General features: G+C 35.4%; 1 protein-coding gene across 2 annotated transcripts; it reads left to right on the top strand.

Annotated features, from left to right (window-relative positions):
• The first annotated feature begins 778 nt into the window (after positions 1-778).
• On the top strand, positions 779-9,217 carry LOC127871759 (uncharacterized). Of its 2 annotated transcripts, none has more exons than XM_052414927.1 (6): positions 779-1,876; positions 4,476-4,652; positions 5,077-5,340; positions 6,366-6,455; positions 7,402-7,536; positions 8,527-9,217. In XM_052414927.1, the coding sequence occupies exons 2-6, from the start codon at positions 4,500-4,502 to the stop codon at positions 8,611-8,613; spliced, it is 729 nt and encodes a 242-aa protein (XP_052270887.1). In that variant the 5' UTR covers positions 779-1,876; positions 4,476-4,499; the 3' UTR covers positions 8,614-9,217. The 2 variants fall into 2 exon arrangements, with proteins under 2 accessions (XP_052270887.1, XP_052270888.1); XM_052414928.1 differs by having other exon boundaries at positions 779-1,719.
• Positions 9,218-19,682: the final 10,465 nt, after the last annotated feature.

Here is a 19,682-nt window from a genome sequence, read left to right on the forward strand (position 1 = left end):
CTTAATAATAGTTCCTTTGCGTGACTGTTTAAGGCCTGATTCGAAAATGTCAACGACCAATCGCACAAACCATAAGATAAAAATAGGGTATACTTTTTTTGAAATCCATAAAATATCTTGTAACCTGTGAGTCATACTTATGAACCCATTCATTTATATGTTCTGGAAAAGATAATACAAAAGTAGTTCACTATCACCGGTAGTCTTAAATGCTAATTTATTGGCTTTTAAATCATATTGCTTTTGGATGATTAAAATGGTATGTCTTGTTTTTATACGATTGACATATATTTTGTTTAGACGATTGTCATATGTTATGTTGGACGATTTGCATTTTTTTGCTTAGGCGATTGTTTTGTTTGGACGCATTGCTTATGTTTTAATATATGTTGTGTTTGACGATAACCGTATCTTTGTTCTGATATTTGATTTATTTGATGAATGTTTCCTTTGGGAAATTGTTTTCTTCGGAAGTGTCCCATTTATTTTTATTTTTTTACGATTGCCAGTGCTTTTTAAACAGTCGAATTTTAAGACAATTGTCGTATGTCTAGTTTAGACGATTTGATTGTTTGCACGATTACCTTTTTAACGATTGTTTAGTTTACACGGTAGACTATGACACATGCGTTTGTTATAGTTTGACAAATGCCGTATTTTGTTGGTGTTGTTGTTTTTTATTCTTTTTGACGATTACGGTGCGTTATATAGTATGAACTGTTTTAGTAGGACATACAATGAATGTATTTTCATTCAGACGTTGGAAAGCTCAGGTAGCTTTAAAGTCGTTGCACCAAACGTGCTATCATTTTCATAAACAAAATAATGGGTCTTAAATCGTAAACACAATATTTATTGGCCTTTTATTGGATACGTGGCTAACACACTTTCAAACAAGTGGTGGATTTATTTCGTTTTAATCTCAGGTAAGGACTAATAAATGTGAAATAAAAACAAATTCAATTGATTTATACAAGATATGGTAAGGCATTTTAATATGCTAGTTTCTTAGTTTGAATACCACGCTAGAAGGTCCATGTCACTATGGACTTACCTGTCAACGGGATTTTTACCTGTACAGATTCGCTGATGTGATTCAATTTGTAATTGTTCCTATATGAGCTTATTTTATTGTTTTTATTAATTTATTATTTTACTTTTTGTTTTGTTTTATCAATAAACAATCAACTTTCTTGACAAAATATGTATTAATAAGAACCGATCTGTTACACATATAAGCGCAAGCGCGGGAAAGTGTTGCGTTCGTTAAATGTTGAGTTATTCCATTTATCTTATACAGGTCAACAGTCTTGTGAATAACACACGTCTCTTGGAGAGCCGTTTTAAAACTACAGAAACACCAACATCACATACGATAGTTTTGGTGTGTGCTTTTAACGGTCAATTTTCATAGGTCGTTAATTTGTTTCAGTTACATTAATAACATTGACAATACTTTTGCCAATATTGTATTACAATTTCTTTCAGCAACCGGTGCGACTGTATCAACGGCTCTCTCATACATCTTCCGGCCATAAGAAGCAGTTCCCGCTTTAGCACTTGCTTCAGCCACCCTGTAACGCTCGTGAACGAAACCGGAAGTCAGTGCTCCTTGAGTTCAACCGCGTGCCAATGTCACAGACGTGTCGGTGTCAGGAAAACTAAGCAGAGAAATACCCACCATCATCGCATTACTGGCTTTTGCACAAACGAACTGACGTGTGTTTCGAATTTTTTTTGCCTACCGGACAGTGTCGAATCCATTCTAGAGAGAGATTACAGTGCATTTTTGCCGCCAATTGAAGACTCGGTCGGTCTTTATCCACGTGGTTCGTTTTTTAACCAATGGAAAATAGCGGGATTTACTCACAAGAAGGTTTGTGTCCTTTCATTTTCTTATCCCTTTTTTTTTTTACAAAATTTCGCTTTTAAAATTGACATAGTATGGTAAATATTAAAAAAATACACATCAGTTTAAATCATATTTATGTAAATACCTCATGTTTAATTTAAAATACTAGTAGTTTTCATGACAAAGTGCTGCTGGTTAAGTCACTTAAGTTATCTTATCAAGAAGTGTATGGGCCACTATGATTGTTTTTTTTATTGTCTTATTATTTTTTCTTCTCGGCATCTTCTATACCTTTTTCGGATAAAACTTGAATATGGACAAAACATAAATGCTGTAGACGTTTGGTTTACATCACCATGTCACACCATTAAAACCTTTAAAAAGTACGTCCTTTTGTCCATTGACTGAATACAAATAAATGATAAAAAATCTCTAAATGGAATACCGTAATTAAAGTTATTCAAAGCAAATGAAAAGTGTTTAATCTATTTTAGCCTTTCAGATGTGTTGCTTCGTCTATAATGCACTTAATGTTTAAACTATATTCAATTAACGTTTTTGAATACGTAAACATGGGATATCAATATGTTTACATGTGTATGAATTATATGATCATGCGGCGTTTAAATAAAGTATGGATATTGACAGTACCATAGTTGAAAGGAGGTGAGTAGTTTAGAATATTTAGTAAATTTAATGCGTAACTACCGAAATAGGAATCGATGAATTGATTAAATTCAGTTTTGAACAAATAAGGTTTTATAATGGGCAACCATATGTTTCGAAACAAACTTATTGCTAAAGCTTCTAATATTTTAGCATACAACATTAATACGTGAATTTTCACAATGACTTTAAATTAATTGGTATAAGTACCGGATAAACGGTATTAACTTTATGCAGACGATGTATATATGTTTACCAAATCAACATAATTATATTGTTTCAAATGCAATAATTGCAATAGGTTTATTGTTATATTCCGTCGCATTTTGATTTTTTCCTACACACTCCTGGTTCAAGCTGCGGTCATACCAGTATATAAGCATGTATATTCTTAATGTAAAATTACCTTAGTAACCTAAGCAACATTACGATGTAATTAATATTATTGTAATGCTTTTATTTTCAAGCGGAATAAATCATATTAAAATATTAATTTACACTGGGGAAGAGTTATAACGTACAACAGAAAAAACAAACCATTTGTTGTTAATATGAAACAATATCTTATTGAATTATCGCACTGTCACAGGAAAATCTCTCTTCTTTACAATTATATGATTTTCATAATATATCACCTACCATTACTTTGATTTGTGGTGTTGATGGGAGATATTCGTCGATTTCAAAATCATAAATTTTCTATATGTTGACCAAACTCAATTGTGTAAAAATCAAAGTATAAAATGCAATATTTTATTGAAACATTTAGTTTTTTTACTGTTGAATTTTAATTGGTAATTTTGGTCCTATCACATAGCAGTCATACATGACATTCCCTGATTGGGAAATGAACGTTCATGTTAGAAGTTTTAATCCATGACATGCATATCAAAGGCAAATTATGTATTAAAAACTCAAATAAATTGCTGTTAACTTATAATTTCGTTATACATCGTTATACATTTTATGTTTGCTTAGCATTACACCCCATGCTGTTATGTATAATTTTCGTTATACATCTTATGTTTGCTTAGCATTACACCACATGCTATAATGTATAACTTTCGTTATACATCTTATGTTTGCTTAGCATTACACCACACGCCATAATGTAAACATTTCGAAGTTAAAGAAATGCACACACTAAATATATAAACATGTTGTGAGCATTTAAAATTAGTCGGTATATTTTTGGAAGAGAACTAAATCGAGGTTTTGATTATTTTTCAATCATGAAAAAGAAAAGCATATCGTTTGGAATGTGAGACAGTGCCCAATGACTCTGCACAATATTAAAATTTCATGTTTAGAATCACAAGACAGTTTATTCCGTTGTTCGTATTAACCTTTGCTTGTGAACACGATGCTATTTCTCGGCATGAACATAATAAATAAAATGGTATTCAACGTAACGTTATCATGTCTGAATCTCAGTGACCCGTACTACGGTAGTAACATTTACAACATAACGGTTTAATTGTCCGACTGTAGATTATTCTTATTAACCATATAAATATGACGGCGTGTACCGTAAATCTTAATATAGTTTAGATAGTGGCCTTAGAAACATGAGGATTTATATGTTTGACTTACGTATCCATAGTTACCTCAGAATTATGACGGTTTATACGTCTGACAGTGTGTGATGCTTCATAACGATAGCAACGTGAGGTTATATAGGTTAACAGTATATGATCCTTAGCAACCTAAACAAACATGTTATTTTTTTGTCTTACGTATGTTATCATTTGAAACCATAGCAACATTACGGTTTACATGTATATGTGTGTGAGTGTGTGTGTATGTGTGTGTGATTGTTAGTAACCATAGCAAAATGAAGATTAATATGTGTGACTTTATTATCCATAGTTACCAAAGCAACTTGACGTTTTTAATAAATGTGTATATTTTTGTAGGTGATGCTAAGCAACCTACTCAACATTCTTATTATATGTAGGTTATCCTTAGAAACATTAGCAACATGACGGAAAAACAGGAAGTGACGCCGGAGTTCGTTCAGTACATTAAGGAGCGCGACGCGGCACTGGAGAGTGTGAAGAGCGCGCAGGATGAACTCCGAGAGACCCAGTGTAGGCTGTACGACGCCTTGCAGCTTGTTGAGACGCTCCAAAAGGTAAGCGCTGATACCATTAACACGTTTTAAATCACCATGTGCCATGTTTACTTGTTCGACATTTTTCCATAAAAAAAGTGCGTTAACCATGATAAAATATTTTCTGGCTTATCTACACATAGACAACGAACACAATTAGCGTTGTAAAACTAATCGTTAATAACGGTAGTTTAATGCAAATGAATTCCTGAACCTGAGCACAGCATAAAACGAAAAAAAGTGTCATTTCAGGTATATTACTAATGATGAAATTGAGAATCTGCATAATTTTCCAATTATCGTTATTTATCAGTAAACATCTCTGTGTGATAAGCCGAATCGTTGTTTATTGACCGATTCACAGCGATAAATATAATTTATATATATATATGTATATATTTTACTGCCTATTTTTCGAAAAATGTGTTACCGTTCCTCGCTGTAGTCTTCCAAGTCTGATACTAAAGCCAAAGGAGGAGGAGGAGGTGGTGGCGCGGCGGCAAAGAAGACGCCAGGAAAGAAGAGCGTCTCAACCGGCGCGGCGAAACACGAAAACGGGTTGTCGGTAAAGTCAGGCACGAGCGCCACGAGCAGTGGGGTCAGCTCGGCACGCGCCAGTCAGATCAGTTATACACGGACGGACGGCGGCGCATTGCATCCGCCCATTCCGGATGTCGACCCAAATGCGGATACCAAAGAATATTATTGGGTACGGTAGTTTTAAGTATGGCAGATTTTGATTTTTTTTTTCATTACGGATTTGGAAACATTACGTTGCATGATTGCTGAAAACAAACATGGAACTTTCAGTAGCTCGATTTGCGCAAACAATCATGGAAGGTTATGTTGTTACAGGGATCTGATAGTCAATATCTGACTTCCTATTGAAATTTAATCGAAACGTTTGGCATGTTCCCTTGCGTGGTATTATTTTCCCCTGAACAAATTCCCATTTGGGATGTTAAGCTGACGGTTATTCCTACATTTAACACTGTATGCTCTTATAGTAGTGCGACAGTGGCAATATTGCAATGTCGATGTTGTTTTATAGATAATTAAGGCCGTCGAAACTTTATGTTCAGCTGATTTAGAGCTAAGTTGTGCTAGTCGTAATCAATCTGAACGCTTCGGACAGTGTGCTACACCACGCCGTTATGGCGAAATTGTTCGAGGATTCCCGATTGAGTCGTAATAGCACGTTCACGTAATTCGATAAAACATTCAATTGCTGAACGGTTGTCGCACACAATGTTGCTCACAATAATTTCATTGTGCTTTCTCTAAGCAGTTCATCAAATTTCTATAAACAGGCAATTTTAAATTCATACTACTGAAAAAAATACCGTTTACGTCTTGAACACGACCCTGATTGTGAGCATGTCGTAGTAGAGGATAATGGGCCGCGTTCTGGGAAAACTGTTCTTAATCCATGTGCGTTAAGAGCCTTCCAAGATTAGCCTGCACAGTATGCACAGGCTAATGTGGGAAGACACTATCCAACTCAACTGGATATTTTTTCAGAAGAGACAACTTTTTTAATCCATTAAAGCAGAACGTGTCGTCCCTGATTAGCCTGTGCCGACTGCGTAGGGTATTGGAAGACTCTTTACGCACATGGATTACGCCCAGTTTTCCCAGATAGAGGCTGCTATCATTTACACGGTATTTTACAGATGTTATGCACCTAGGCAAACGATATTTATTTACATGTCTTTTCTTAAAATGATATTACAGAAGATAGCAGAGAAATACCCACAGCTGCCGATGTTCACAGTATTGGACGCGGAGAGCAAGTTCATGAAAGCGGATGCTGATCATAGCGGAGTAAGTCTCAGTTAAATAACATACTTGAAAGGACCAGTGCACAAGATTTCTGTATGTTTTACTCAAAAACTCTTCAATAGCTTTACCACACAACGACAAGCATTTTCCTTTTCTTGCGACTCGGGCTTCCAGACGACACTGTTCAAACCAGACAGGTAAACACGATGTATGAAGAACATGAGCATTTCAACACATGTGCCGATATAATACTATTAGCATGGGCCTCGTTTAATTCGCTAGTTACGCAAGCATCAGACTTACGACCACAATTTGAATTCATTGTAGGTTCTTCACTTAATCAATACATGCTAAAGGCTATATACCATGTCTATTGATTTGTTCAAATATTTTAAAAGAAACCATGAATTTGCTTTATTTAATGAAACTAAAATTCGGATTATAAAACATGTGCGCAATTTTAAGAATGGCGCGCAATTTCGTTAGCAAGACGCGGCCACGATTCCTTTGATCATCACCAAGTTGTACCATACCCCTTTCTGTTTTTGAAAGCGATGCATCTTAGTAATTGTTACAGCCGCGTTCTGAGAAAACTGGACTTAATGCATATACATGGTACGGAGAGCGTCGTCCCTGAGTAGCCTGTGCGGACTGCACAGGCCAATGTGGGGTGACACTTACGAGGCTCATTTTATTTATGCAGGGAGGGATTGTATTGGAGACAATGTTTCGCTCGGGGTTTCGCTCGATCAATCCGCATAATATGCTTTAAGTATCTGTAAAGAATTTCTCAAGTGATAATATATTGAAATTTCAAGCATGAGATCACCATGACGTGGGTCTGTGATACACTATTTTCATACTTGTTTATATACACGTTGCTGAGTTATTGCCCTTATACATAGTTGACAAAGCGGTGCGTTGGTATAAGTGCCGTTTGTAAGGAAAGCTTTATTTTCTGTACGCTAATAATACCAATCTCGTGTAGACCATAGACATGGAGGAGCTGGACAAGGTATTGTCGGACACGGTGGGCATGTTCACCCAGAAGCAGCTGACGGAGATCATGGTCGAGATAGACTTGGACCATAACAATACGGTGGACTTTATGGAGGCCCTTACGGTACGTTTGTCCTTTTATGTCACGGTACGTATGCTTGTGCATGTGTGTGTTTTGAAGTTTATTTTGTCTTTGAACTATGTGCAAACCCGGTTCGTATGCCCGTTTTTCGCGAAACCGATGTGTGTTCCTGCTTTCATACCTGAAAGGTTATTAGAAGCACACACGTCGGGGCTAATGTCAAATTATAGATTCAATGCCCAGCTTTTTAGATGTACTTGAAGATATTCAATTTTGGGGTGGCCTTGTACTGTGTGTGAGAGGGGACGGGACTGGAATACCCGGAGGCAATCCACCTCGATGTCGTGACTGTATTCCTTATTTTTCAGCCATGTTGTTTTCCACAAATGCCGTTTTATGGCATGACAATCGTTTACGCCGCCATTTGTATTTTTTACAATATCTAAGACACGTTGCTCTAAAAGCGAGCTTATAGACTTACACTATACGTAATAGCTTGTATTTCTCACGTCGTGCTTGACGTTTTATTTAATCAGCAAACTATTTGTATACATACTACGAAGAAAACAAAATACTTATTTGTGTATACACAATTAATCGACGGATATGATCCCCCAACCTTGGGGACGAGTGAGCGCAATAGAACTTAAAATAATTTATATTCCAGTTTAGATATTCAGAGGTGTGCGCAACGCACAGATTAACACACGTTACTGTAAATATATTTGTTGAACTGTTCTGCAACAGGCATACTTACTGTTAGATGCTGCCATTTTCTATCATTAAAGTTTTAGCAAAACATACATAGTCTATGTCGTAAAATATGTGTGCTTAACCAAAATGAATAGGAAAAAAAAACAATTGCGTGACTCGTAGCTAAATTTACCATGCGGGCGATTTTTCATATATTTTTTATTTAACCAATTTTAGGATCGAGGAATATCTGATTAATTATGTTTTGTCTAGATTACATTCCGGTATTTCTTTTTTACTATTTGTGTACCGGTTTTTTTTTTTTATCTTACCTCACAGGTCATCAACAAACTGGTATCGAGGAGGAAGACCAACCTTCCACAGTCCGTGCAACAGAACTACTCGAAAACGTGCGTTCTACAATGAGTATCGACAGCGTGTTACTATGGCAACAACAGCACACGTGACTTGTAGAAAGAACTACACGAAAAACTCGCATATCGTACTAAAACTAATAAAATAGCTGCCTAATATATAATATCGTAACTTAATAGTGTCAAATGCGAATATGGGGTTGATGAAGGCTTTACTTGATATGATTACATATGGACTTAAATCGGTTGATTAAATAATGAGTGTATGTGGGGTAGACTAATAGGAACGTACTATGAACACACGCCTGTTTGTAAATTAGCATTATGCAAACTACATGTAATTGTATGTAGACTAGCATGGCAATGTCCCTGAAATAACAAGACGATTTTTCTGACAAAATTTGGCGGTGCTTCATTATTTACAGTGGGCCAAACAATGCAATTGCAACGTCAACAACAAATGAATATCAATATTATATAATATTTAAAAAAGTAACATTAGCATAGTATGCAGTCATGGAGAAAAAACAGTCGGGGTTATTATAAAGAAAGCAAGCGGGATGTCGTGTTGCTTCAATGCTATACGTTGACACAACTCGACGATTACAGTTAACCAAATCAAAATGAGAATAGTGTAAATAAATCCCTGAACAAAATATTTGTGTTTTATATTAATTGTACTTTGTGCTGTATTGTTAAACCGGTGTATGAATACCATTTGAGCTGCGTCATGCGGCCACTGTAACTCTAGACCAGCCTGAGCAATCGATCACTCTGGTCAAGAATAACGCCGATCGCAATCGGGAACCATCGGACAATTCCGCAATAACGGCGATCAGATTGACGCCGATCGCTGAGGCCATACAGGTTACAGTATACTAAATACTCGTTTCATGTAGGGTAGGGCTATACTCTCTAAAAAATACCATAGTTGACTCGAAGGCATGTTTTACACTTTAAACTAATGTTCGGGTTTTATCTTTTGGAGATAGTGGTAGGGCATGAATAGGTGTTCACTACTGAATCCCTGAAATATGATAAACTTAGAGACTAGTTTAAAGCACATTGTGTACACACCGGTCTTACTGACAATAACGTAGTGACGTCACCATCTATGTATAGAATGGATTAAAGCATTGCACTGAAAAAGGTTACATCCACTAAGAAACGGCCGGAAAAAAAGTTGCAAAAACAGACGATTTTGATTAGCGTCAAGTTCTTTTTTGGTTTGAACATGACATATCTTTTTTATTGCATAAATCGATTCCGCTTAGAATGGCCTTTAAGAAAAGGTATGGTTATGGGGCTCTCTATCTGCAAAATGTTGCATTTATTTTCGCTTAAAGTTGTCGCTTTTACATTGAATTATTTAGGGAAAGTGTCAACTATTTAGTATATTATGACCTACAATGTTTGGTGGTCTGTTTATCGGTCAGCGTAGCTCCTGACCGGACTTCGCGCATGCGCAGCCTGCTTTTGATATGCACTGACCGCATATGGCATACGACCGATTTTCGCATGACGCGGCTCATTGTTATAATAAGTCAATTCAATGGTTTGTGTAGCATCTTTAATTTGTTTCAAACGTTAACAAACATCTTCATAAAACTATTGTGATATACTGTTAATATACTAAGTCCATGTTTAGGTTGAAATCATTATTTTGATGCATTGAAAAAAAATCATGCGTTCCCTGCGACTGGGTACGAAAAAAATGTGCCATCTGTGAATTCACTAGCCCATCAAATTTTCCATAATTACTCCTGGACAGAAGCTGCACACGTATGTCCCGGCATCTCTATATGCGGAAAGTTTCGTCTAACACCAGTACAACTCGTTTATACTTATACACAGTTGTTGCGCATGACTTATGCTTATCGACCCATTTCTTCAAATCCCACTTTATTTGGTCTTGACCGAATTTGGACTGAAAAAACATGAATGGCGTTTTTCTTTGTTAACTAAATCTAACGGTCGTCTGTCTATCAGCAACACCGCTAGAAACACACCTTAGATACAGACATACTTGTTGCTTACGACCTACCTATATCTATCCATATCATCCGAAATCCATTTTACTTTGCCCTGATTCGGACTAAAAAGAACTCAAATCATTCATTATGACTGCGTTAGTCAAAGTTGACGTTTTGTAAAACAGCAACAGCGGCTGCTACAGCTCTCTGAAACGTATACAGTTGCTGCCTATGACCATCCTTTATCCAACCTCACATTAACATTAACCTTGACCTAATTGGGGTTTTAAATAATCCATACACGACAAGTCGCGTAGATTTCACCGTTTCGTTAAGTACTGATTGCTGCAACTCAGGGCCGGACGCAGGAATGTTTGACGGGGGGGGGGGGGGGGGGGGGAGGATCTCCCCTCAGAAAATTTAAAATGGTTGCCTTTGGCATTTTTCAAGGTGAATGTTAATGCTATAAACCATTATCTTGTGATATTAGCAAATGGAATATAACAAGTTAATTAGCATCTTTCTGAAGTCTTAAGCTTTAAACATCGGTGTGAAATTCACTACAATTTTTAAAGCTTTAGATGGTAGATGAGGAAGGAAAGCAAACTTTGAAAATCAAAATCCTTTATTACGAAATTTTTCATAAAGTTTGACTGACATTTATAATGGTATTTTCTCTTTGATTTAAAATCTCCTCTAAAGTTTCAGAGTAAATTTCTAATAAAACATCTACATATTTTACTTTCACCATCATCAACACAGATAAACCATCACAATCGTCTACAACTCCGACATTAGACTGTAATTTCTCTATAAGAACCGTTTTCCGAAGTTAGTTAAGTAACGCTTTCAGATATTAAGCTGATTTTCGGTGTGAGTCTACCTAGATGACCTAGAGATGAAATGTGAAATTCGTTCCTGTCCATTGATTTTTTTTTGCAAAGTTATGGGCCCTGGACTTAAAACATTTTCTCTATAATAACCGTTTCCGGCGGGTTTTTACGCAACTCTTTCAGATATTGAGCCAATTGTATTCCCCGTTCGACTGGAAATTCATTTTCGAGCCTTTTTTTAAAAACGCTTTAAGATATTTAGCTGATATTGGGTGTGTGAGTCTTCGTACATGACTTACAGATGAAGTATGAGTTTCGTTCCGGTTCATTGATTTTTTGGCGAAGTTGTGGGCCTTGGACTAAGACAAAGAAACTAACCGGTTTAAGTTAACGACGAATATCCATATCACCTCTCTAATTTCTTCCAACATAAGTTGTTTTTCACAAAAGACGTGTTACATCGATACTCGATAGATGAAGCATTCTGGATGAAAAGGGACTGATCGGGAGGTGCGAACAAGGCGAGTAAATTAGCGCTTATCACCTTGTTTATCGGGGACATTAAAACACATCTGCTCTTTTGTATTGAAGAAAAGTGTACTGTGGGCCTTTTCATAAGGGGGAGGGGTGCCTGGATATGGGCCTGCAACTATAACCCTTTCCCATCCATTTGTATAACCGTAACACGCCTTCTCCTAATTTGGACTGCACAGAGCAAAACAGGGGCGTGTGAGTTTGCAAACACAGGTTTGTGTGTATCTCATGTGAAACCATGAGTAATCAAGGTATTACGACTATCCCATGTGAAACCATGAGTAATCAAGGTATAACGACTATCTCGTGTGAAACCATGAGTAATCAAGGTATTACGACAGCAAATTGCGTTTGGTTTATTAACAACAAAACACCATTAACAGGACATTTAGAAGATCATACAGACTGTGAACTGACACAAATTTATCTAAATAACATGCAAAGCGGCGAACATGACCGGCGGAAATAATTTATAGCTTAAAAATTTAACAAAATGCATTTCAAGTTGAAACCGCACCAAATGGATATTGGTGCATTCTCTTCGCGAATAGGAATAAAAGCGGTGCCATGGTAAAATCCGAGTCCAAATAAAAGTACTGACAGTACTGGTGTGACGATGCTTTTGAAGAAGATGGATATAAAAGCATCAATTTTAGTTTATCTACATCACCATAATTGTGTATGTGGTACGAAAATTTTGGGTACGATAAAAATTGGTACGAAAATTTTGGGTACAAAAAATGTGCAAAAAAATGGGTACGAAAAGAAAAATTGGTTATGAAAAAAAAAAGTACGAAAAAAAAATTGGATACGAAAAAAAATTTGGGTACGAAAAAGAATTTGGTTACGAAAAACAAATTGGGTACGAATTTTATTTTGGGAGGTACCGGGAAGTAGTACCCGTGGGGAACTTGACCCATTCAGCGAAACTGGGAGGCGGGTTACATTATCGATCAAATATAACAAGAAATCTCTTTAACAAGACTATTGCCAAGCAATAAAAGTCCCCTACCGGCTCCACCATTGTCAGAAATTTCACCCTTTTTAGAATATTTTATTTTTTGTTTCCATAGCAACCACAATTTTTGACATAGGAACAAAATAAAATGACTTGCATAATGTCCATATTGCCATCTATCCATGTTCCAAGTTTCATGAAAAAATATTAAGAACTTTTAAATTTATCGCAGGATCCAGAAAAAACATTTTCAGCACTATTTCTAGTCTATTTGTTGCCATAGCAACCACAATTTTTGACATAGGAATACAATGAAATGACGTGCATAATGTCCATATTGCCATCTATCCATGTTGCAAGTTTCATGAAAAAATATTCAGAACTTTTAAAGTTATCGCAGGATCCAGAAAAAAACACCATTTTCAGCACTATTTCTAGTCTATTTGTTGCCATAGCAACATCAATTTCGGACGTAGGAACAAAATGAAATGATGTACATAATGTCCATATTGCCATCTATCCATGTTGCAAGTTTCATGAAAAAATATTAGGAACTTTAAGTCATCGCAGGATCCAGAAAAAACACCATTTTCAGCACTATTTCTATTTGTTGCCATAGCAACCACCATTTTTGATGTAGGAACAAAATGAAATGACGTACATAATGTCCATATTGCCATCTATCCATGTTGCAAGTTTCATGAAAAAATATCCAGAACTTTAAGTTATCGCTGGATCCAGAAAAAACACCATTTTCAGCACTATTTCTAGTCTTTTTGTTGCCATAGCAACCACAATTTTTGACGTAGGAACACAATGAAATGACATGCATAATGTCCATATTGCCATCTATCCATGTTGCAAGTTTCATGAAAAAATATTCAGAACTTTTAAAGTTATCGCAGGATCCAGAAAAAACACCATTTTCAGCACTATTTCTAGTCTATTTGTTGCCATAGCAACCACACTTTTTGACATAGGAACAAAATAAAATGACTTGCATAATGTCCATATTGCCATCTATCCATGTTCCAAGTTTCATGAAAAAATATTAAGAACTTTAAAAGTTATCGCAGGATCCAGAAAAAAACATTTTCAGCACTATTTCTAGTCTATTTGTTGCCATAGCAACCACAATTTTTGACGTAGGAATACAATGAAATGACGTGCATAATGTCCATATTGCCATCTATCCATGTTGCAAGTTTCATGAAAAAATATCCAGAACTTTTAGTTATCGCTGGATCCAGAAAAAACACCATTTTCAGCACTATTTCTAGTCTATTTGTTGCCATAGCAACCACAATTTTTGTCGTAGGAACACAATGAAATGACGTGCATAATGTCCATATTGCCATCTATCCATGTTGCAAGTTTCATGAAAAAATATTGAGAACTTTTAAAGTTATCGCAGGATCCAGAAAAAACACCATTTTCAGCACTATTTCTAGTCTATTTGTTGCCATAGCAACCACAATTTTTGACGTAGGAACAAAATGAAATGACGTGCATAATGTCCATATTGCCAGCTATCCATGTTCCAAGTTTAATGAAAAAATATTCAGAACCTCTAAAGTTATTGCAGGATCCAGAAAAGTGTGACAGACGTTGTTACAGTAAAATGTTAGTGTGTTATAACATTACGTTATGTAGCAGATATATTCAAAACTTGACATGCTCTTTAATTACACCATGTTCTTTAATTTCACATGAATATCATACCAAACTTTATATTTCGTTGTTTCCTTTGCTTAGTTAATGATGTTATGTGCACGGACGTGATTTAACATGCTCATGTGCATGAACATATAATTTTTCTCTTTTGATTATTGTTTTTTCTCTAATTCAACAAGAGGGCCTGAACGGCCCAAGGTATCCCCCGCAACATATGCTTTGTTTGAGGATGGGTGCATATTGGACGGATGAACATAATGATAGATGGACGGACGGACGGAGGACAATAACACAAAACTAAGACAAAGGAAGGTTCTTAAGCCTTCACAATACCAAGTTTCAAAGAAATCCGCCAAAGCGCTTCCAAGATATGGCTCCGTACACAAAAATGCCTATAGTAAAAAGCATTTTTTTCAAGATACAAAGGGCCATAAGTCTGTTTTTAACAGATGGTGTACAATGCCATTTGGCGTGCATCATCCTCTTATGCATATATATACTCATACCAAGTTTAAATTAAATCCGCCAAAGCGCTTCCAAGATATGGCTCCGGACACAAAAGTGCCTATAGTAAAAAGCATTTTTTCAAGATACAAAGGGCCATTAGTCTGTTTTTAACAGATGGTGTACAATGCCATTTGGTGTACATCATCCTCTTATGCATATATATACTCATACCAAGTTTCAATGAAATCCGCCAAAGAACTTCCAAGACATGGCTCCGGACACTAAAAAGCATTTTTTCAAGATACAAAGGGCCATAAGTCTGTTTTTAACAAATGGTGTACAATGACATTTGGCGTGCATCATCCTCTTATGCATATAATATACTCATACCAAGTTTAAATGAAATCCACCAAAGAACTTCCAAGATATGGCTCCGGACACAAAAGTGCCGGACGGACAGCCGGACAACGCCAAAACAATATCCCTCCGCCTCTGGCGGGGGATAATAAGCTTAGGCATGGGTGTTCGTTAAGTACGGCAATAATTTCATGATGATTCCCGACAATAGGTATGAGCACATAGTCGAATACGACTTGAATACGTGAGTTCGCCCATGAACACATGGTAAGGTTAACTAAATCTCCGCGATATGACCTAATATGTGTTTAAAATAGAATACAATATCCAACAAACGAATGCATTATCAAGCATAGTGTGTGCACTGATGTGGCACTTTAATTTCTATTTGAAAAGTTTATTAAATATGCAAAATGAGAGAGCACGCAAAAGAGCGAGTTTCATATATGTCGCACGGCTATTATGCTGTTTATATACATATATATTTTTTTATATAAAAAACAGTATTTAAAGAAAGACAACAGCCCAACCAATTTAAACACAACGGCACTCTATGAACACTTTAAACAATTATACTCTGACAATAGGAGTAATACCGAAAATAGCACGCGCGAAAATAATCCCTCAAGGTCAGATCCAGACTTAGATAAGGACATTTCGCTAGAAGAGGTTACAATTGCTATCCACGAACAAAAACATAACAAAAGCAGCGGTATCGACAAGATATGCGCAGAAATATATAAAAATACTATACCGGAATCATCATCATTTATATTAGCACTTTTTAACAAAATGTATAAAAAATGGTGAATATCCAAAATCCTGGGGTGAAGGAATTATTATACCTATATTCAAGGGAGGGGATACAGAGGATGCAAAAAACTATAGGGGTATCACCCTTATTAATATTCTGGCAAAAATTTATTCAACAGTACTTCTAAACCGATTGACAAACTGGTCAACTAAACATAAAAACTTGATACAAAACCAATTCAGCTTTCAGAAAGGAAAGTCTACAGTAGACTGCATATTCGCATTGCAATCTGTTATACAAAAAACACAATGGAAAAAGCTATATTGTGCCTTCATAGATTTCGAAAAATGTTTCGATAAATTAGACCGAACCCTTATATTCAAAAAACTTATTAATGAAAACATAAGCACAAAATTCGTAAACGCCATACGGAGCATGTATAACTCTGTCAAAGCATGTGTCCGGCATGAAAGAACATATACATCACTATTTGAGTCGAATATTGGGGCAAAACAAGGCGACCAAAGCTCAACGTTATTATTTTTATTTTTCATAAATGATATTGTTTCAAGTTTTAATGATAATATGGATGACCTTTTTACTCTTGAGAATACTAAATTATTCATACTTCTTTTCGCTGATGACGCGGTCATATTCGCTCACTCGCTACAATCGCTACTTAAAGATTTAGAAAATTACTGCAGCGAGTGAAAATTAACAGTTGATACAAAAAAGACAAAAATAATGATTTTTGAAAAAGGTAGACATACACGATATAATTTTTCATTAAATAACACAATATTAGATGTTATCGATTCATTTAAATATCTGGGGGTAAATCTTTACAAAAACGGAGACTGGAACCGTACGCAAAAACATATCGCTCAACATTCACAATTCGCATTACACAATTTGTTTACAGTATTTAATCAACTTGAATTAAACATAGACGAAAAATGTAGACTGTTTGACAGTCTAGTTGGGTCCAAATTATATTACGCGGCCGAAACATGGGACTTTCATGAAGGAAAAGATATCGAACGCATACATTGTAAATTCTTACGTAAGATACTAAAAGTCAGAAAATCCACAAATCTAGACGGACTTTACGGGGAATTAGGTAAACACCCAATGTATGTAAAACGACAATTGACATTAGTTATATACTGGTTAAAAATCATTGATCCGAACAACCACCTACTGACAAAATATATTTATAATTTGCTTAAGAGCGATGCTGAAAGTAATAATACATATGCCGGTAGGAACTGGGCTTATCAGATTAAAGAACTTCTCGAACACATAGGATTAGCTTCTATATGGATGCAACAAAATACGCATATCCCAAACGAGTACGACCTAAAAATAATAACAAATCGAATTTTGGATATATATAAACAGACTTGGTTCACAAATATAAATAACTCAAATAGACTGGCTGCATACCGATATTTCAAATATGACTTTGAAACGGAAAAATATTTAAAATGCATTAATAACAATAAAATTAGAATATCACTTACACAATTCAGAATCTCTGCACATAATCTAGCGATAGAAAAAGGTCGTCATGAAAACATACCAAAAGAAAATAGGAAGTGTATTTACTGTAATATGAATGCTATAGAAAGCGAATTCCACTTTTTATTAGAATGCCCCCTATATAACGGAATTAGACAACAATACCTAAAACCGTACTTTCGTCATTGGCCAACATTGACCAAATTCGAAATTCTAATGTCATCAAAATCAACAAAGGTATTAAATAACCTATCAAAATATGTTTATTTTGCCCTAAAACTAAGGTAAAATGTAACGTAATATAAAATATATGCCTTCAATTAAGTATGTTTATTAGAACAGATGTAATAATAAGTTAACCGTATTAACTATGATTATTGTTTCCATTTGCCTAATGTATATATATTTGGATAAAGCAATTATCATTGTATTATTATTGATTCTATTCTTTGAATTATTTTGACATGTCTTTTTTTTCTCTTTTGTTTTACCTAACTATTCGTATTCATCGTTTTGTGTTGTACTTCTCAAATACATGTACCATGTCTTTGCTTTCTCACAAACACATACCGTGTATAGGCTATAAATTTGCAATATGCTGTTTTATGCCTAATAAATGTTATGTTATGTTATGTTATATACCATACTCGCTTTAACGTTTACAAATGTCAGGTTCGAAAAAGTTTTTTTACACTCATGATCGCGTTAAACGTTAATTATACACGTTTTCATTCGCAATTTTTTTACAGAATCACGACAAATTTCAATTACAATACAGAAAATGGATAGTTGTTTCATTGATCTATAAACAAATAATGGATTGAATATAACTGATTTAAAATTAACGTTTTCAAACTATTATTAAATCTTTTTCCCAGAATATGCTGTCCTATTTATAGCTGAGCTTCCTTTACCTTTACCAATGATAATCAGCGAGGTATGCCGATTAGAGAAATCGAGCTATCTCAATCGGACTGGCTCGGTCTTTTACAAAGGTCGCCATTGTGAAGAATTTGTTCATGGTATGATAACTTAGACGAGCTGCTTCGCAGCATCGTCAAAAATAATACATGTACACTAATAATTTACATGAACATATAATATTATATGGACAGCTAAAATAATCAGAGCTGACATTTCAATATAAAATGTATATAGATACAGAAAACATACAAATATGCACCCGATGGCACATTTTAACTGTTTATTAAGTGTCGATTGTTTATTGTAGAATAGTCCGTTTCCGGGACTAGAACCAGTACTTGGTGTCGTTGGGAGAGATCTAAAGAACGCTCCCATAGAACGCTAGGCGAACACAATATCCATTTCACCACTGCGACACCGGAACAGTGAATATCGAGCAAACAAACCTGGCTCTCTTCATAATATTTCACCACTAGACAAAGCACTTTATAGCTTAAAAATATCAGAATAAAACAGGAACGAAATACAAAATGTTAAAAGGGCCATTTCACAGATTTTGGCATGTATAGAAGTTTGCCATCTAATGTTTTATATTGATAAATGTAAACATTGAATCTAAAAAGCTCCAGTAAAAAATCAAGGATAAGATTTAAACAAGAGGGCAATGATGGCCCTGAATCGCTCACATGACTAACCTTGCTACATCAACTTAAGTTCTATCAGCCCATATACAATCCCAAGCCAGATTTCATTAATTAATACATTCTGACAAAATTTCATTAAGACGTGATGAAAACTGTGACCTCTTTCATCTACACAAGGTTTTACTAGAATTGACCCGGTGACCTAATTTTTGACTCCAGATGACCCATATACGATCCAAAATCAGATATTATCAAAATAAACATTCTGACCATATTTAATTAAGATCAGATGAAAACTATGACCTCTATTGTCTTCCAATCCCAACCCAGATATCCAGATTTCATCAAGATTAACATTCTGGCCATATTTCATAAAGATTGGATGAAAACTGTGACCTCTACTGTCTGCAAAGTTTTGTTAAACTTTGACTTAGTGACCTAGTTTTTGACCCTTGATGACCCAAATTCAATCCCAACCCAGATTTTAATAAGACAAACATTC

This window comes from Dreissena polymorpha, chromosome 3 (assembly GCF_020536995.1).
Source record: "Dreissena polymorpha isolate Duluth1 chromosome 3, UMN_Dpol_1.0, whole genome shotgun sequence".
NCBI classification, from domain to species: Eukaryota; Metazoa; Mollusca; class Bivalvia; order Myida; family Dreissenidae; genus Dreissena; species Dreissena polymorpha.

What these genes read in the sequence shown, in the direction of transcription:
- LOC127871759 (XM_052414927.1), top strand. Translation starts at nt 4,500, where the DNA reads ATGACGGAAAAACAGGAAGTGACGCCGGAGTTCGTTCAGTACATTAAG. An exon ending in CGGATGCTGATCATAGCGGA is followed by an intron (nt 6,456 to 7,401) that starts GTAAGTCTCAGT and finishes AATCTCGTGTAG; the next exon opens with ACCATAGACATGGAGGAGCT. An exon ending in ACTTTATGGAGGCCCTTACG is followed by an intron (nt 7,537 to 8,526) that starts GTACGTTTGTCC and finishes CTTACCTCACAG; the next exon opens with GTCATCAACAAACTGGTATC.